The 21612-nt window shown below is 34.9% G+C and overlaps 1 protein-coding gene across 2 annotated transcripts in view; it reads right to left on the bottom strand.

The window, feature by feature from the left end:
• The window catches only part of LOC135121318 (ADP-ribosylation factor-like protein 5B), a 75557-nt gene extending 54162 nt beyond the window's left edge, over positions 1–21395 (bottom strand). Inside the window, exons 1-3 of one of the 2 annotated variants that reach the window (XM_064045641.1) lie at positions 20997–21395; positions 20737–20945; positions 20452–20687 (exon numbers count right to left, since the gene is read on the bottom strand). In XM_064045641.1, coding sequence (XP_063901711.1) covers positions 20452–20687; positions 20737–20945; positions 20997–21042 — 491 coding nt within the window. In that variant the 5' untranslated portion in view covers positions 21043–21395. The remainder of the gene's footprint in view (positions 1–20451; positions 20688–20736; positions 20946–20996) is intronic. The other variant, XM_064045637.1, reaches the window with a different exon arrangement.
• Between the last annotated feature and the right edge of the window lie 217 nt (positions 21396–21612).

Genomic DNA, 21612 nt, shown 5'->3' with positions numbered 1-21612 from the left:
GTCACGTTTGATTGCCTTCCAAAAGATGATTTTCTTCCCGCAATTGAGTACGACAAACGCTATCAAAAATGATGGAAACGCACAAAAGAAATTTTAAGGACTTGAGTACCGAGTATTGCCTCCTCTTGCAGTGATAACAGCTTGCAAACGACGAGGAATGCTTTGGATAAGATTTTGGATCACATTCTTCGGAAGATTGTTTCATTTCTGCACCAGTATGTTGAGAAGCTGTCTAGAATTTCTGGGGGCCGGCACATGTCTCCGTAAACGTTCCCCCATCTCATCCCAAACATGTTCAATGGGATTTAAATCCGAACTACGAGAAGGCCAAACAAATCGCGTGATTTGAACTTCGTCTGATATTGAGTAACTATCCGAGCGGTGTGGGGCCGTGCATTATCAATAAAAATCGAATGGGGCAAAACCCCCATGAACCACCCTCGATACGAAGGCACTGAGCCACCTTGTAAGCAGAGTAGGAAAAACGTTCGAATAAAAACGACCTAAACACTTTCAGTTTCAATTAAAAGTAAAACCAACTTTTTGCTGCTTATCATTCGTTCATTCATTTACTCATTCATCGTTAAAGGTCAGTGTGAAAGTTTTTTGGTAATTGTGATTCTGACGGATGTTTGGTCCTTGTCACAACGATTTTACATTGTTTATTGGAACAGAAATAAGAGCAACTTAGAATGCTACTACCTTTTTACAAGAAATGTTGAAAATGTTGTCCTTGACTAGCAATACAAGCGTCAGAGCGTCGCAAGAGGTTTGTTGATAGGTAAAAAAACACCGGAGTAGCGGCGGCCACTTTCACTTGTTGAAGCTCTTCGATAATTTCTGGACACTGTTGATTTCCACAAACGAATTGTTTCATCCAACCAATACACGTTTCTCGAAAACCGTCTCTTGAAATCGTACTTGTTGACGACTATGTGGAGTTCCATCGGACAAAAAGTGAGTTACACAACGTGGACAATCAGCGGGCTCCAAAGCGTGCACTTTGTCAACATGGTATGGATGTGACCGTGTTCTTTTAATGTAGGATGCACTACAAGCTGCGAAAATCCATATTCTCCTTTCTGCCCCATCACGACCACGATGGTGAGTTTGAGGTTGAAGGTACCATGATCTCGGAGATGACTGGCCCTTTTCGTGTTTTTCACGTTGAAATTAAAAAAGTGCCTGATAAAGTTACTTTTTTGGTTCTTACTCCGAGTCCCCTACCCATTCATTGCAGTAATTATGTAGGTCACGAAACATTACCAGCGGCGCGTATAACAATTTACATTTAATTTCAAATAATTTTTTCTAGACACTGCTACCACTTAGGACCGTGAATTTTTGCCAGTGACATAATCATATTGTGAGCTATTCCCCATTTTTTTTTTTGCATGTATTTCGCAGTCAGCCTGTATATAATAAAAGCAATAAACTACTGATATGTATGTTAAATCTTGCATTTCGCCGCGCGACACTGCAGTGGCAATGATAATGAGGAGTGGGAGTTATAACCGCCTCCTTGAACTATTTTTGCATCTCTCTAATCATTACTACAATGAATGGCACACAGCGACGAAGTTTAAGAACCAAAAAACTAGTGCAAAAAGACGATAAGGACAGTCGTGTATCAGTTACTTGCCGTAGCTGGGTGTGTTCGGTTGTGTTTGACAATGGTGAATTTTACAAATTCAGAGCGTGCCGACATGGTAATGCTGGATGGGGTGGCGGATGGGAACTCAAGCTTGGCCCGCGAATTGTGGATCGAACGCTTTCCAAATCGCGCGATTCCGTGTGCGCGAACATTTACGTCAGTGGTACAGCATCTCCGAGATCATAAAAAAAAAACCTCAAACCCACGAGCGTGGCCGTGGTAGGACCGAAAGAATACTGCAGGCGGAAGAACACATTTTGGAACGCGTCGAAGAAGAGTCCGAGCTCAGCACTCGCCGACTTGCAGCAGAAGTTGGAGTTTCACTGTTTGTAGTGCATCGTACACTAAAAGAACAAGGCCTACATCTATACCATGTTCAGAAAGTGCAAGCATTGGAGCCCGCTGATTTTCCACGTCGTGTAATCTACTGCGAATGGTTGTTACCCGGAGTTTTTTTACGTATCCGTGAAAACATGTTGCGCCGTACTGAATCCTGTATTGCGAGTCAAGGACGGCATTTTCAACATTTATTGTAAAAAGGTAGTAGTTTTCTAGTTCGCTCTTATTTTTGTTGCAATATACCATGCGGAATCGTTGTGGCAAGGACCAAATATCCGTTAGAAGCAACAGTCCCCCTGCAGCATTACCAAAAATCGGTCCTTTTTAGGACCACCATTTGTCCTTCAACGAATATCTTTCGCACTGACCTTTCACGATGAATGAATGCCTGAATGAGGGAATCATAAGCAGCAAAAAGTCGGTTTTACTTTTAATTGAAACTGAAAGTGTTTACGTCGTTTTTATTCGAACGTTTTTCCAACTCTGTTTACAAGGTGGCTGTGGTCCATGGGGGTTTTGCCCCATTCGATTTTTAATTTGTTTTTTCTATATTTCCACTCTACTAGGGTGGGGGATGCCGTGGTTAAAATATTTGCATATATTTCGCAGTCACCCTGTATAACAGTTTACCATTAACGTAAGATATCCTGATTGTGGTTTAGCGGATAATCGATGCCAAACTTGGCCTGTTGTTTTTTTTCCGTTTTCCCTCGCGTTGTATATTATCTTGTTTATGACGTCGTAGCAAATTTTTTATAAGCAAATTGAGAAAGAGTCACCCCACTTTTTCTCGAAAAGGCTTTATTTAATAAAAATTATGACAGTAATATTCAGAACATTCTGTTCGACTGTGGCTGAATCAATAATTTTAGTACCCCGTTTTGAGGCGACAAACTATTTAAATCAAAACAAATTTCTAAGTGACACTCTTCCGATGTATAAACAAGGAATTTTAAGAGCTTGATTATACATCCGAAGAAGGCTTGTTACTGGGAGGTCATTTTTTCCTGTTGGTTATCTGCGTTAAATATATTTTACTTCCTCTTGTCTTGTTAAAGGTCGTTTACTGTCGTCTGAACTAACTCGGTAAATTAGCCTTTACACGCACCCTGCCTGTAAAGCGTTACCGTGGCAGCTTTACAGGCACCTTGCCTGTAAAACGTTATCATGACAGCACCGGAATCAAACACACATTCGCTGCGTCGGCCTTTTTCTTAATCTCACTAATACTGTGTTAATACTAACGTTAAAATCACCTTCAAACTCTTCATCTTCATCGAATTCCACAATTAACAGAGCTCAGAAACAAAATTAAACTATTTAAATTATTAATCGAATTTACAAATTGACAGTCCCGTTATTTTCAAACAATTCAATTTTCCATAGTTACCGGCGCAAACTATGAAAAATAACTACAATTTCTATGACTGTAATTTCAAGTAAAATTTCTAGAGATGCCAAAGTTGTTCATTTTCAGGATTTTCAGCAAGAGGAAGTAAAACGTTGTACGCGCCTCGCTTGCAACTAGCCTTTACTGGGGCTCACCGGATTACAGAGCTCGCTCCTACGTCGCTCGCCCTGCAAACATTCCGGCTCGCCCGTAAAGGCTAATTTACTAAGCTTGCCACGTAAATAACTATTACATTGTCAGTATTTGTGCAATTTGTACAATTCCTTGTAATTTGCGCCCCCACGGCGCAGGGGCTGCGAGGGTGTTATTTATGCCGCCGGTTTTTACTTTATAGAAGTTATCACAAAACAAACAGTAAAATTTAATTTTATAATTTTTCAAAGAAGCTATGGTTCGACCAATTTTTAATAACTTCTCAAACGATTCACGAAAAAATGAGGTAAAAACAATGAATGCTTTTTTCTCGAGTAAAGTGTAAATAAAACAATAATGAGGTTAAGAACAAATACGATATACGCCTTTAAGAGGATGAGCAACCCCAAGCAAACAAGCCCAAAAAATGCTATTTATCCTACCGTTCCCACAGCTTTAAATACAACGATAATCTAATTTTGAAAACGCACTTTTCTTATTAAAAGATGGATGTACAAAATGACCAGAGTACATTTTTAAAATTTGAACTCTTTCTTCAAGATATTAGGGGTCAAAGTTTGATCAATTTTAACACGCGTTTGTAATGCATTTTTTAAAGATATTAAAAAATTCGGTCTGGTCATTCTGTAGAATAAGCCTTTGTATATTTTAGGTCAAAATATCTTTTAGATATTCCCAGTAATTAATACAAGAGAGGTGCAGGACAAAACCAATATTTCGACAAATTTTCGATTTACAATGCAATGGGTTGCCTACTTTACATGAACATGATGAATATTTGTAGGTACCCTCCTCATTGTACAGTCCCAGACAAAAGTATATTATCCGTAACTTTATTGCTGGTCTTCCCCAGTTTAAATTTTTATTATTGGCAGTAAGTGGCATTGCTGGTCTGTTCGCAAGTTTTAGTTTGAACAGTTGCTTCTCGTATTTCTTGCATTTTTTTTTATTTTATCTTCAAATAATGTCCACCTGAAAGAAGCAAAGTACTATGCCCTAATATTTAAAATGAATGATTTATTTTATTAAAGTTGGAGTTATAAAAAGGGCGTTTCTTGAAGAAATACGGTGCAGAATGACCAACTTCATTCTTCCTGAATTTTTATTTTTTAGAATTACCAACTCGAACTTGAACAACAGGATTCAGTTAGGAAAATTTTGAATATGATTGGACGCAGAATTGTGAAGTTTGAATATATTTTTGCTCAGTTGCAAAAAATAAGTGAAGTCGCTCCGCATCTAAGATGTTCTCTTAGAAATATGTTTATGAAATCTGAGAAAAGACGAGGGCTTTATTCGGATATATATTTTAAATGCGATATGTGCAACGCTGTTTTTTGTATATCGACTGATGACCATATCAGTACAAAAATCGATGTCAACATGGGGGCTGTGTCGGGAATTGTTTTTGTAGGAGGCGGATTCTCCAAATTGGAAGAAATTTTAGCTTGCATGGATATTCCTTGTATGTCCAAGGTGTTCTATTCAAAAATGCACGAAAGAGTAAGTGATGGATGGAAAGAAACCACCATGGAAAAAATGAAAGCTGCTGTTGAAAAGAAGGCTGCTTATGCACCAATTTTTTATGCATATTAAATGTATATCACTACACTTGCTTTTTATTGAATTTTGATCAATTGTTATTATGTGGTTATCTGAAGTCGTTTTGGCTAAACAAAAATTGTAAAAAAATTTAGATATTATTACTACATATATTATTTTGTACAATATACTAATTGTTAATTTTAAAAGAAATCGATTTTAAAAAATTGAGAGTATAGACTGATCATATTTTGCACATTTTCGAAAGGATTTATTCGATAAAACTTTGAAATGGCGTGATCAATTTTATGGGGTTGATAAACAGATACATTTTGATTAAAAAGTTACCATGCTTACAATAATTTCAAAACGTCTGCAAGATTTCAAAGTATTCAGTTTTGCCATTCTTGATTTAAACAATAAAATAAATTGACTCGCTCATTAATTTTTTGAAGACACGCTGTATAAGCAACTCTAAAAATTATTAATGCACTGATCAGTATAGACTAGGGATGTACCGACTGTAGGTCTGGCCGACTAACCGACTAGCCGATTGTTCGGCCAGTAAAAACCGACTAGTCGGCCGACTGTTCGGCTTTGCTAAAACCGGTTTATAAATGCGACAAACAGTGTGTTTTTTTTTTCTATTTCTCTGGCTACCTTAAAGGTTTGTTCTATTTTAATAAAAGGAATAACTAAAGTTCCTTTGTTTTCCAAAAAATGTGTTAAATTTGTTTGGATAATTTTAACATTTAATTTTTTTTAGTAACTCAGTACAAAAATAAAGAATAATACAATTTAGGGCCAATTTATACAATATTTTAACTGAGTTTAAGTTGATCGCGCATTTAACAAGGCCATTAGCGACGTCTGATTAGCGTAGAGTCGGTCACATGATACTTTAACGCGGGGTTAAAAATTAAATCGCAATTAAATATTTAATTGAGGTTCTGTAAACCGTGTTTAATTGTTTTATATACTATTTTAAGTTTAATAAAAAAAGCCGACCGATCGGCTGTTTAGCCGACTAGTCGCCGACTGCAGCCGACGATGAAAAACGGCCGAATAGTCGGCTTATCCGACCGGTCGGCTACTAGTCGGTACATCCCTAGTATAGACTCATCAAGTCATCACACTTTGCACATTTAAAATAGGATTTGTTCAATAAAATTTTGAGGTAAAGTTATCAATTTTTTAGGGGAGATGAGCAAATACATGTTGATCAAAAATTTACCATGCTTTTGATAACTTTAAAACATCTCCAAAATTTCAAAGCATTGGGTTTTGTAGTTTCTGATTAAATCAATAAAATAAATTCAAGATTCATGAATTTTTTTGAGTCACCCTGTATGAGCAGATCCAAAAAATTTGAATGGAACAATAAATCACAAGTACAGATTCCTTATATTTTGTACATTTTAGATAGAATTTATTCGGCAAAATTTTGAGCTAACGTCATCAATTTTTTGGAGGGGGTAAGTAAATATATTTTGATTAAAAATTTATCAAATGCTTATCATAACTTTTAAAACATCTACAAGATTTCAAAGCATTCGGTTTTGCAGATTCAAAATTAAATTGCAAAACGTTGTTTTATAAATTTGATTTTTTTTCCAAAAATCTGGACGTTTCGGGTAAAAACTCTACATGGCTTCATAAATTATATGTGTAGGACTAGATTATTTTATTACAATTTCTTCGTACTGTAGTGGTCATGAAAGCTCCAGAAAACGTAAAAGTAGAGAGTCGCCCGACAAACTCGATTACAATACTTCCTTCGCTTACGCTCGGGAAGTAAAAAAAGTTGTTATTTCTTAGTCAAATTAATGAATAATAAATAAACTGCCTAGCTAAAATCGAACTGAGCGGTGAGAGCATGAAAGGACAGTAGTAACGATCTTGGGATTTCTTTCTTTTCACCAGGTATCTAAGAATGAATCGGACAGCAGTTGTACCTACTTGCTGCCCGGAGTTCATCTGCCATTATTTGTTAATCACTTATTGTCGCCAAACTCCACCCAACTCAGGGCAAAATCTTAGTCCCTTTGCACGTGGGCGAGCGCTGCCTCAAGGTCATTTGGAGTTGCTCATCCTCTTAAAAGTCAAAACATGAAGTAATATCGCGAATACTGTTTCTTTTGCACTCGTAGTATTAATAATGAATGATGTTTAACCATAGTTTTACTACTTAAATACCGATTTTTGGTTAAAGTTTTGGTAAAAATGTAACCATCGTTTGTTAACTCCCATTTTAACCAGCAAATAAAATACGGGGCCTAATTTAAATCAAATTGAAATCTATCTATAATTAGAAACTTTTTATAGTAGATATGGTTACTCTAACTCTATTCCCCTACTTGTTTTTTTTTAATATAAAAATTCAAAAAAATTGGTCTAAAGAGTTTAGACAGTACTTCCCTCGCTGTCGGAAACGTGACGACTGCATGCCTATTATGTTTTTTTTTCGCAGTAGATTTCAAAGCATGCGGTTTTGTAGTTCCTGAGTAAACCAATAAAATAAATTTAGGCATTCATTATTTTTTTTTAGGCAGCCGGTATATGCAAATTCAAAAAATATGAATGGAATGATAAATTACAAGTACAGACTCATCATATTTTGTACAGTTTAGATAGGATTTATTTGGCAAGCTTTTGAGCTGACGTCATCAGTTTTTTGGAGAAGATAACCAAATATATTTTGACTAAAAATTTATTATGCTCTTTATAACCTTAAAACATTTGCAAGATTTCAGAACATTCGGTTCTGTAGTTCCTGATTAAATCAATAAAATACATTTACGCATTCATTAATTTTTTTGGTTCACCCTGTATATGCAAATCCAAAAAATATGAATGGAATGCTAATTCACAAGAAGAGACTCATATTTTGTACATTTTAGATAAGATTTATTCAGCAAAATTTTGTGGTGAAGTCATAAATTTTTTAGGGGGGATGAGCAAATACATTTTGATCAAAAACTTACCATGCTTATGATAACTTTAAAACATTTTCAAGATTTCAAAGCATTCGGTTTTGTAGTTCCTGAGTAAATCAATAAAATAAATTTACGCATTCATTAATTTTTTTGAGTCACCCTGTATATGCAAATCCAAAAAATATGAATGGAGTGATAAATCACAAGTTCAGACTCATCATATTTTGTGCAGTTTAGATAGGATTTATTCAGCAAAATTTTGTGGTGACGTCATCAATTTTTTGGAGGGGATAAGCAAATATATTTTGACTGAACATTTATTATATCTTTATGGTGGTCAAAGGTTGGTAAAGGATCTCGGAGGCAGGTTGGGATGTCGATGCCCACCTTGCAATAAAACTCCGAGTAAAGTCCACTGTTTCTGACAAATGAGTCGGAGCTTCTAGAAATAGAAGTCAGCTCTACCAACAAATCCTACTCTCACGGCCTTGAAGGCCTATAGCCGCGTGGCCACCGAGTGCGTGACGTACAATGGGTGTACGTAATGCAGCCGACGAGAGAGGGTGAACGACGAGTCTCTGGCGCCGTTAAACTGGAACATATCGACTAAGGGAGTAAACTCCTACAGAAAATCCGGCCCTCCAAGTATGGGGGTTGAGGCGTTGGGCCTGCTACCCATCACTCATAAAAAAATCTCTAACGCAAAAAACTCTCCAATAAGCCTCGGAACTAGGACGGAAAATTTACGACAACGACTGGCAAGAAAAAGGAAAATGAGATTGGCAACCTGGAATGTTCAAAGTATGACAAATAAGTACACAGAAGTGACAGACGCCCTGAATCAATTAAAGATAGACATTGCTATTCTCTCTGAAACAAAAAAGAAAGGGACTGGCACCGAATGTTTCTTGGACTACTTCCACCTCTGGAGTGGAGTCAATAAGTCGGAGAGAGCAGCAACCGGAATAGCTATAATGATTAATAAAAACCAAAGAAAATACATAAAAAACTACAATTTTATATCAGAAAGAATAGTCACTTTAACCATTTCTATGTACCGTCACGAGACCGTTATTATCGGCATATATGCCCCAAATAATGATGCAAATGCACAAACTAAGGAGATGTTTTACCAACAGCTGGAAGGTGTTCTAGATCGGGTGAAACAACACAACGAAGTTATTTTGGCCGGAGATTTCAATGCTAGAAGTGGTTCAAAACAGGATGATGAAGTGATAGGCAAATATGGTGAATCAGTAACTAATACCTCTGGAGAAATGCTAATAGAATTTTGTAAACAATATGAATTGAAGATATTGAACGGTTATTTCGCCCACAAAGATATACATAAGTATACATGGGAACGACCCAGTGTAAAACAGCGTTCAATTATTGACAAAAAACTGATATGGTGATACAGGATGTTAGAGTGAAGAGTGGTGTCAACTGTGAGTCAGACCACTATTTGGTAACAACAGATATAATATGGACATATGACAGTGTCCCGAGAAGAAAAATAACATACAAGAATGGTTTAAAAATGGGAGAGTCTGATTTGTCCGAGAAGAAATACAAACTTCATTTACTTCAACAAGACAGTATTAAGATATTGTATAAGAACAGACTAGATTTGGAACTCACAAAAATATGAAATATCAGAAAACATCGAAATTGAGTATGACAACATCAAACGAGCCATACACTCGGCTGCTGCACAGGCACTAGGGTTACAGGGGACTCATAGGAGGAAAAGAAAATCTTATTGGATTACTGACGAAATACAACAACTAATAATTGAAAAAAATTAATTATACATTAGATGGTTAACTAAAAAGAATGATGAGAGGCTGAAACAGTATAAAGACAAAAATAGACAACTACGTAGATTAATTAGAGAAACAAAAAATAAATTTTGGGAACAACAGTGTTGTAAAATTGAAAGCTTGATAGGTGGAGCACAGAGTTCTGAAGTTTGGAGGTCGATTAGACAAATGAAATCCAACAATAACGACAAAAGTAACCAAATGATCAAATTGGATGAATGGGTGAAACACTATATAATCCTATTGGTTGAAAACGCAGAAGAATTCTTGCAAAATAACTCACAACCTAACACACCCAAAGAGAACTACAACAATGTTCAAATAACTGAAGACGAATTTATACAATTAAATAAGATGAAAAATGGGAGATCTTCCGGTCCAGGAAACATAAATATAGAACTAGTTAAATACGGAGGAAAGAAACTACAATATCGTTTAACAAATCTAATGAATGCCTGCTGTGAACAGTTGCAAATACCCCAGGAATGGAAGATTTCATTTATCACTTCTATATTCAAGAAAGGTAACAAAAGGGATCCAAATTGTTATAGGGGACTTAGTGTTAACAACAGCATTAGTAGACTGTTTACAAAAATTTTACAAGAGAAAGTAAGACAGGACATTGGTGATAATATCAGCGAGGACCAGAGTGGTTTCGTGCTGGGCCGATCCTGTGTGGACAATCTATTTATTTTACAACAGGGGATTAGACAGTCAGCACTTGGCTGTATAACATAGAATAACAGATAATATTTTGGATGTACATATGTAGTCTAAATAAATAATAAGATATAACCTTAAAACATCTGCAAGATTTCAAAGCATTCGGTTTTGTAGTTCCAGATTAACAAAATAAAATAAATTCACGCATTCATTAATTTTTTTGAGTCACCTGTATATGCAAATCGAAAAAATTTGAATGGAATGATAAATCACAAGAAGAGACTCACCATAGTTTGTACATTTTAGATAGGATTTATTAAGCAAAATTTTGTGGTGACGTCATAAATTTTTTAGGGGGGACGACCAAATACATTTTGATAATTTTAAAACATTTTCAAGATTTCAAAGCATTCGGTTTTGCAGTTCCTGAGTAAATCAGTAAAATAAATTTACGCATTCATTAATTTTTTTGAGTCACCCTGTATATGCAAATCCAAAAAATATGAATGGAGTTATATACCACAAGTACAGACTCATCATATTTCGTACATTTTAGATAGGATTTATTCGGCAAACTTTTGAGCTGACGTCATCAAGTTTTTGGAGGGGATAACCAAATATATTTTGACTAAAGATTTATGATGCTCTTTACAGCCTTAAAACATCTGCAACATTTCAAAACATTCGGGTTAGCAGATTCAAAATTAAATTGCAAAATGTTGTTTTATAATTTTGATTTTTTTTTTCAAAAATCTGGACGTTTCTGGTAAAAACTCAATTCGGAGTCGTAAACTACATGTGTAGGACGATGTTATTTTATACAATTTAAAGCCCATTAACTATGTACAATTTTGAAGTGACGTCATCACATTAGTGGTGGGGATGATTAGACAAATTTTGGTTAGCGTTTTACCATCTACATGATATTCCTAATGTAAGTACAAAATTTCACAAAAATCTGTCTAATAAAAATCCGGGACGGCAGACAGACGGAAATGGGCGACCTATTTCTCCGTCTTCTAGGGGTCATGAAAGAGCGAGAAAACGTAAAAGTAGAGAGTCGGCCGACGGACTCGATTACAATACTTCCTTTGCTTACGCTCGGGAAGTAAAAACATCATCTCATTTATTCGTATTTTTTATTAAATCTCTACGGAAGAACGTTATTAACATAAATTTCAGAAATTTGACTACAGAGAATCTTGTGTTTATAACGTGTGATCAACAAAAATCTCATGTATTGATTTGGGCCAAGCAAATTGTTTTTTTAATCCCTCATTATACCCAGCAGAACGAGAAAGACAGTTTGTTTGTACGAGGCTAAGTTTAGGATATTTTAATTGACTGAATGCTAGAAAGGACTACATAGCCCGATAGGAAACAAATTAGTGTTTAAGTACGTGTTTGCGCTCTAACCATATCTACAGCAATTGCATGATAATAGTACTCTAAACATGAAGATCCAAATAAATTTTGGTAAGAACATCTTTAGAATAGCCACATATATATAATTTAATTTATTTGTAACGGAATCTCCAATTTACATTTTGAATTTTAAACTAAATTAACTAAATAATACATATTCTAACAGTGTTCCCTAATAAGTAAATTCAAAACAAAATATTCATGGCTTGGCGATTACTAATAAGAAAACAATAAATAATGAACTAAAATCTACGGTTATAAGACAACGAATTTTGAATTTAAATTTGGTCAAAGGAGAATCAAACATCGATTTGTTGCTGTTCGAATAAATCATTTGCAGCTAACATCATTATATGTAAAGGATGATTACGACCTATATTCGACGTCGATAGTGCTACCCTATAAATATGTATCTTTACTTCGAGTTGTGCGGCTGTTGATGGCAGGGTACAAGTTTATCCTACTTTAAAAATAATATAGTTGGATTCATGTATCTTTTGACACACGTGACCGAAGTATCATACAAGCTCAGACAGCACCTACCATAAGAATCTTTGTTTTAAGGATTACAAAAACGAAGAGCCAGACAAATAGTATGTCTACCGAAATTAGGCCAAATTACGCTCTATATACGTCAGTTATTCTCTTTCACAAAGTTCCTTGAATTAGAAAAAGATAAAATACGTAATAAATGCGTCCACATAGTGCGACAGGCACTGATGTAGTCAATCTAGTGACTGATAATAATTCATCGATTTTTCATCAAACGTCACTGTCATTTTTGGTTTTACTCAGAGTGGTTAATCGCAGTTTTTCGTTGTTCTATTCAAGTTTTCTATTCAGTTCTTCGTCAAGTTCGTTGGTTGTTAGGATTCTTGTTTCGTTGTCCTGTTTTTTATGTTTTGTTATCTTATTTCTTGTTCGTGTTTGGTCTACAACATGACGGGCAAACGTTTGAGTTCCCGTGCCCAGGATATCGTGTCCAACTTTATAGAGTATTTTGCTCTTGAGAAGGAAAACGGTGGTCCTTTAATCTCATTAAATGGTACAGAACGAGTAAGTAAGTAAAAACCACTTGAAGGTTCATGGTTAATAATTTCGTTCAAATTTTGACCGAGTTGCAGATGCTATAGGCGTTACTCGCCGAACGGTTTCGAAGATTAAAACTCGAAAAGAAAGACTCGGCGTCCTTCCCAGTCCGGCAAAATCACGACCCAATCGGAAAGCACCGAAACCAAAAGACCTGCCTGAGCTTACACATTTGTGTCATGTTGACGTTATGAACATTGTCATCTTTTTGACTAATTACTACAAAGCGTCGTCTTCGTTGATTCACTATTAAAGTCTCTCCAATTAGTTACAATCGTCCGACTTGTCAAAAGGGAAAATATCAAAAGATGTCACCCCCTTCGGGAGTTACAGGAACCTGTAATTAATCCGTTTTGTCGCGCGCCAAAACTGTTTGTGCTTGAATTGAATATTATCAAAATGTCCAAAAAATATTGCTCTGAGCCTGCTTGTGGGGTAATCAAGGATTCTAGAGACCACAAAATAATGCACAGATTCCCTTCAAACACTAAACAAAAGGTTGTGGTGCAAAAAGGTTTTTAATGCTACAAGTAGGTACCCCAACATGAATCTTTTACCTAAGGGAATGTATAGCCATTAAAACCATTTCAGATGGTAATATTGCCAATAATTTATACATTTGTGGTAAACACTTTTGAGAGAAGTTGTTACTATTCAAATAAAAGACTTAAACCCGGCTCTGTTCCTACTTTGTTCCTCCATGGTTCCAAGTCACCACTACCTGTTCCTACTTCTTCAAGCTACCCAGCAAGCACTAAACGTGATCCAGAATGCAGCTTCATAATTCCTGAGACACATTCCGATAACAATGTAAACACCTCAAAGAAAAATTTTCCTACTGCATATCCCTTTGAAGACCATCCACACCCATGGCGTTGTGACTTTGGCACCGGTACCGAAATTTTGCCTCTTTTTCGAGTAAAAACCGAAATACATGATGTCAAATTGTGTCAAAAAGTCAGACCATGACAGACATTTAGCCGACATTACAGATTCCTTTCCCTCCCGACGTATGCGCCCTCACATGTCACATTTAAGGGATTGGAGAGACTTTAATAGTGAATCAACGAAGACGACGCTACAAAGTAACAGTTATTAGTTCGGACGTTAGCTTTTGGTCACGTGTGTAAAAAGATACATGAATCCAACTATAGTTTATGATTAACGTGGTCGAACGTTTTTGCGAAATCAATATACACTGAATCGACTTGCAAATGATTAATCCTTGCTTCGTTTAGAAATGAAATCGATATTCAAGGAGATTCGACAGTGTGGACCTGTTAGAGACGAAACCGTGTTGTTTAGATGAGATAACTGAAGAAGAAGCCAATTGAAGTTGCCTAATTACAATGGAATCAAGTAACTTTGGAATTGCTGATTGACAACATATAACTCTGTAATTTTCAACTACGTTACGTTTACCAAATTTAAAAATGGGCATAATGTAGCTGTTCTGCCATATTTTAGGGAAAATACCATCCCTCAAAGAGGTTGTAAACAACAAATGCAATGGTAAACAAAGAGCAAACTTACAGTTTTTTTATAAGAATGCTTGGGATACTGTCAGGACCTGGAATGCACGAAGATTTCAATTTAGAAATTTCATCGAAAATATCAGACAAACAAATCTTTAGACCCATATCATTTACATCGTAGTTGGATTTGAAATCACAAACAAATTTATTATTGTTTATTAGCTGTTGTTTTCAACCGGTATAATTCTTTAAGTTCTTTATTAAACCAATAAGGGTATTTATTAGTTTTACGACTGATCACTTTATAGGAAATAAATTTCTCTAGGCCATAAAATAAAATCTCATAGAAGGCAGCAACTTTTTCGTCAAGGTTTTGACCCACCAAACACGATTCCCAGCAAACAGATGCGCAAAAATGGTTTAAAAATTCATAGTTACCATTAATAAAATAAAAAATACGAAAATCAGATTTCAAAGAAGGTGCAGATAAACAGGAAAGAGACCAAGAATAAGGAGAATGATAACAACTACTAGAAAATATGGGATCTAATGCAGAGCAGACATCAAGATTATCAACGTTTGAAAATATAAGATCTAGGAATACATTTCTCATATTAGGAATTTTACTAATTTGTATCAAATTCATTAGAGCACATGCAGAACTAATTAAATCATATTCAAGCGAATTGTTGAGACCACAATCACCATCATCATTCCAATCAATACAACGTGATTGCCAAATACATGCAAAAAAAATTGGTCTAAAGAGTTTAGACAGTACTTCCCTCGCTGTCGGAAACTTAACGACTGCATGCCTATTATGTTTTTTTTTCTCATTACATTTTTGTAGTGGGAATTTAAAAAAAAATTGTGATGACGTCATCAACATTTTTGCAAGGACACGTATATCAGTTGGGATAGATGTAGTGTAATACTAAGAATAAAATTATTGTGTTCCCAAATTTTCGGGAAAATGAATTGGGTCGTTTTGAATATTGATTTCTTATAATCAATAAAATAACGAAACAATTTACTCACGTATACGGCGCCGGTGTGTAATATCTAGAGAGCGGATTTCTGTCGGGCAAGGCAAGGCCAAACTCGGTACGGCTCGCACGGGATGCGAATTCATTGCCGTTGCGGACTGCACTTCGTTTGTTTGAGATTAGAGTAACGTTGTTTCGTTGCACTCTGCTGTTAATTGCCGTTCTCATTTACTTAGCCGTTTGATTAATAAATCGTTAATTATATTTATGGAATCCAGCACGTCCCCCCCTATAATCGTGACGTAGCCCGACAGAAATCCGCCGTCTAGTAATATGAGGGGCAACTGAAAATCGTTTATGTATAAACATTCTTAATTTAAGATGACAAGCGTAACAGCATACGTGAGAGTCAAACAGAGAAACTATAAACAAAACGACCATCGGTTTTATTGCTTCGACTTCCGCTTATTATATAAAACATTGGGTTTTATTTTAATTCTTGACGGTGAAATTCACAATTGGTTGATTATAAACATGTCTATTCCACATTCGCGGAACCTAGTCAACGAACAAAACAAACGCACGTCTGTAATGTTAAAATAGATGTAAATAAACGTGCTACCCTTATGTTTCAACCGAGTTTTTCCTTTAACAAATTTTGTGTCTACCAAATTGGGTTGGTTGGGGTGTAATACTAATAATAAGTGTTGCCTTTAATTTAATCAATAAAATAAATTGACTTCATTAATTTTTTTGAACCACCTCTTAAGAAAATCTAAAAAATATGAATGGAATGATAAATCACAAGTACAAACTCATCATATTTTTTGCATTTTAGATAGGATTTATTCAGTAAAATTTAAGGGTGACGTCATCAATTTTTTTAGGAGGGATGAACAAATACATTTTGAACAAAAGTTTACCATGCTTATAATAACTTTAAAATATTCCCAAGATTTCAAAGCATTCGGTTTTGTAATTCCTGATTAAATCGATAAAATAAATTCACGCCTTCATTAATTTTTTTGAGTCACCCTGCATATGCAAATCCAAAAATATGAATGGAATGATAAATCACAAGTACAGACTCATCATATTTTGTACATTTTAGATACGATTTATTCGGCAAACTTTTGAGCTGACGTCATCAGTTTTTTGTAGAAGATAACCAAATATATTTTGACTAAAAATTTATTATGCTCTTTATAACCTTAAAACATCTGCAAGATTTCAAAGCATTCGGTTTTGTAGTTCCTGATTAAATCAATAAAATAAATTTACGCATTCATTAATTTTTTTGAGTCACCCTGTATATGCAAATCGAAAAAATTTGAATGGAATGATAAATCACAAGAAGAGACTCACCATATTTTGTACATTTTAGATAGGATTTATTCAGCAAAATTTTGTGGTGACATCATAAATTTTTTAGGGGGGACGACCAAATACGTTTTGATCAAAAATTTACCATGCTTATGATAATTTTAAAATATCTTCAAGATTTCGAAGCATTCGGTTTTGTAGTTCCTGAGTAAATCAGTAAAATAAATTTACGCTTTAATTTATTTTCTTGAATCACCCTGTATATGCAAATCTAAAAAATATGAATGGAGTGATAGATCACAAGTACAGACTGATCATATTTTGTACATTTTAGATATGATTTATTCGGCAAATTTTCGAGCTGACGTCATCAAGTTTTTGGAGGGGATAAGCAAATATATTTTGACTAAACATTTATTATGCTCTTTATAACTTTAAAGCATCTGCAAGATGTCAGAGCATTCCGTTTTGTAGTTCCTGATTAAATCAATAAAATATATTTACGCATTCATTAATTTTTTTGAGTCACTCTGTGTATGCAAATCCAAAAAATATGAATGGAGTGATAAATGACAAGTACAGGCTCATCATATTTTGTACATTTTAGATATAATTATTATTATATCCAAATGGACTGTTTCTGAGGCAAAGGGGATAGGAATGGATGTAAAACGCATAAAAGTGACAAATCATTCCAACCGTTCCAGTGCCGTATCAAATTTGGCAAAAAGTGGTGTTGGCGAACACCAAATAACGAAAATTACAGGTCACACCAGTGTGAGCTCAATCAATTCATACTTAAAACTGGATGAAGAACATCAAACCGAATTGATTTCAAGAATGAGAAATGAAAATTTGCCAAGCGAAGCTACAAGTAATAAAATTGCAACTAATAACTATTATAACTGTGTATTTCAGTATTCGAATAAATAAACTTTTAAAATAATTTAGTCAATACTTATTTTTGTAGAATGTCAAAAATATTCACTATAAGCACACGTGAAAATACCCGGGTATTTGCATAATGCATCGAATACTCGGTCATATTCTTCCGTTGCTAGATTTTGGCAAAATGCTTTAATATGATTGGTTGAAATTTTCTGAGAGAAATAGTCGAGTTATATTCAAAGCTTTATCGTATCATTAACAACGCGTTGCTAAAATCATGGTCGACTAGTATAAAGATTATGGCCTGTCCAAGAGGTACCATACGTGTTGCCATCTATTTTTTTTTTTTTTATAATTACTTTCCAACAGGCCGAGAGGCCCAATTACAAGAAAGGGGACATACAAAAACACCCAGAGGCAGAGCGGGAATCGAACCCACGACCCAAGGTGTAGTGGGCAGATGGCAAGCCACCTCACCCACCGGGTCCTCAATCTATTATCTATTAATAATTACACTTAATAATTTAGCAAAATTTTATTTTGATTTGAGATTATGAGACTTCAAAACGTGTAATGGTCGTTTGTTTCGGTATGAATGCCTTTGTGCCTTTCAAAAAGTGTTAATAATTCTTTTGCCGTTTTTGAATTATTAATAGATGGCAGCATGTACGGTACCTTTGGACAGGCCATAATCTTTATACTAGTCGGCCATGCTAAAATAAACATTTCTAATTTTATCGGCTGCGTCAAAAATTTCGTTATTTGTCATAATTTGTCATCGAGAAACTCCTCAGGAAGAAAAGATTCTGAAGTGCCTCAACTCGTTACAACAGCAGCAAACGTCAGAAGACATCTTATTGGCGTAGTTCCTGCATCTCACAAGTCAGTATTTCCCATTTTCTTTGTGGCCAAAATATTCAGTGCTGCGAGCAGTTTCGAATTCAATGAAAGGCTTGCCATCGACAAGTGTGGTGCGTTGATAAGGTTCATCAAAAAGAAGATTGTTGATTACCGAATTAAAAAATCGCAAGTATTCAGTATGATCCATTTCCACAAATAATTTTGTTGTAACTAATGTATTATGTCCATGTATCTAACGTATTATGACTTTTAGTACTATTATGATGTACTTAATTAAAGTTTTCAATTAAATGACTATAATATGCAATGATACGATAAAGTATATTATTATTATAGTTGTTTAAATTTAATTCAGAACTAGTAATATTATCACTAAGCCAAGTTTCAGAAATAATAATAACGTCATAAACACAAGAGTTAACCTTAATTGCGAAATCCTTTAATTGAGACCTTAAGCCACCAGCGTTTTAATTTAGCGGTAATAAAAACTAATTACTTTTTTGGATGAGCAATCCGAGAAATGTTTTTTTCCACAATATATGGCATCTTGTTTTTATATCTCAACGTAACGTTAGTATTCCTTTGTGCAACCTTATCCTTAAATTCTTTCCGTATTGAATTATTATAATCTCGCTGTATTTTCGTCAAATCAGGCCGGGAGTGGTGATTACGATTATTATTATTCTTATTTGATCGTAGGACATCTTTAGCTATATCTTCGTTTTCATAGGCGATCTTTAAAGCGCGAACTACATTAGGCTTAGGTATACCAGCACGAATGATTTTCTTAGGCTGCGGAAAAGAACCTAAAGGCGTAAGAATAGAATTTACTTGTAAAAGATCACCCTACAACTTTTCTTCTGCATTCGATGAAATAGATTCACTTATATTGAACAGCAAAACGTTAGTACTCCGTGATTTACGCTCTTCAATTTCTGATACAACAGTATTAAAATCCAAAGGATTATCCATTTTTACGTTGGATTTTTTAAATTTTGCCCACACGTCTTGAATCAAGCGTACATTTTCTTCAACTCCAGATAATCTATCCTTAATTATTTTAAAATTATTATTATAGTTTGTTTAAGCTTAATAGTCATCAATTGTGATTTAATAATTTCCTCTAACTTTTCAGCAGTAATAGATGCACGACTCGAACTAGAAGCTGTAGCACATTTCGAGCACACCCAATGATAGTTTTCATTTATTATATTGGCCATATCAGAATCTCCTAATTTCAAGCATTTTAAGTGACAGTATTTTTTACATGAGCCATTACATTTCGTGGAGGCTGTTGGTGTTATGGCACCCTCACAATGTAAACAAAAGTTGGTCATATTGAAAAATAAACAAGACGGGGACACAATTCTTCTCGCACCAACGGAGTCCGTCGTGGTGACTAACAGAGTGCAGCAAACATACTTGGACTATGGTAGTGTAAAAATTGCAGCATAGAACAAATTATTTCAATTAACAGTGGTTTAATGACGTTATCCGCGAAATAATTGAAAAAGATATAATAAAAAGGTGAACTCAATTTAGTTAATACTGAAATGCCACAGTGCCACTCTATCAAAAGTGGAAGAAACTCACACAGCACATGGATCACCAATACTCAGATGCACTCTGAGGATATAGGTGTAGTTGCAAAAAACTGTTGAAAATAATGCCATACTTCTAAAATACAGCTGACAGGAAACCACACAGTGTACTTATGAATACTACAGGAACATCACTTTACACAGTCTGATGCTTTCAAGTGGAGAACATTTGACATTAAAATTGTTTTAACTTGCTTTGAAAAACAATTAAACATTTATCAATGTGAGCCTATCTTTTGGGGCAGTGTAAAATTAATTATAATAAACACAAAGTATAATTACCCTTCTCCTGTTAGAGCGCAACACGATTGTATGTGCCACTGCTGTTGTTTGATTGAAGTTAAATCCAATTCTTTGGAAATTTCTGATGCACCCATTGATCCTTTAACATCCTGTTTGTTTGCATATATAAGCACACCTGCTTTAGAAAGTTCTTCGTTCGCCAACATTTTGTATAATTCTTCTCTAATAACACTTAACCGTTCTTTATCTGTTGAATCTATTACTAATATCACAAACTAAAAATTCAAAATTTAATAAAATTGTATACTTTTCATCATTAGTTACCTCTGTGTTGGCATAGTAAGTACTCCACGCTGCCCTTAATGATTGTTGACCCCCTAAATCCCACATTACAAAGTGAATATTGCGCCATACAACTTCTTCAACGTTTGAGCCAATCGTAGGGCTAGTGTGAACAACTTCATTCATTAAGAACTGATATAGAATAGTTGTTTTACCTGCATTGTCTAGTCCAACAATTACAATTTTATGTTCTAATCAAAATGAAAATTTTAATAAAACATAATGTACATTTTACACCTTACCTTCATTCCCAAAAAAACTCCACAGTTTTGAAAACAGTAAACCCATTTCCTGTTCAAATTCGATTTAAAATGAAATATACAAATGCGAATTTATAAAACACCTACGACATTAATAGGTGTTGAAACTAGTGATTGAAACTAACACTGTTAATTAATAAACATTTGATGATCCTGACAGTGGCATTAGAAAATAATAAAAAATTCTCTTGGGTGTGATTCATTCATTAATTTATAATTCTTCATAAACAAAAATAGTTAAATCTGCCAACATTCAAAGAAATCATTACAACTTTAACACAAAATCATGTAAACTAGAAGCAAATGAGAAAAATTGGAAAATGAAGCAACTGACAAATCACGATGACACATCGCGTACTATCATGAGCATGACGTCAAATTCCAGTCGGCAGGTGGCGGGCCAGTATTTCAATACCAGAGTCAAGGAATATACAATAAGACGAAGCGACAGCTACTGTAAAATTGGAACTAGTGTTTCTGCAACTACTTGCTACTAATTGACCACTCAAGTAAGGTTAGAATTTACATTGCGGGGCAATTCATAATTCAAAAATTCTACCAGAGATAATAGAGACGCGACAGCTCGCAAAATTAAGCG

This window comes from Zophobas morio, unplaced genomic scaffold, assembly GCF_036711695.1.
Source record: "Zophobas morio isolate AGI-343-1 ecotype UQ-CSIRO unplaced genomic scaffold, CSIRO_AGI_Zmor_V1 ptg000005l, whole genome shotgun sequence".
Lineage (NCBI taxonomy): Eukaryota > Metazoa > Arthropoda > Insecta > Coleoptera > Tenebrionidae > Zophobas > Zophobas morio.
The sequence above is the reverse complement of the archived record's forward strand: the minus strand, read 5'-3'. Positions and strand labels throughout refer to the sequence as shown.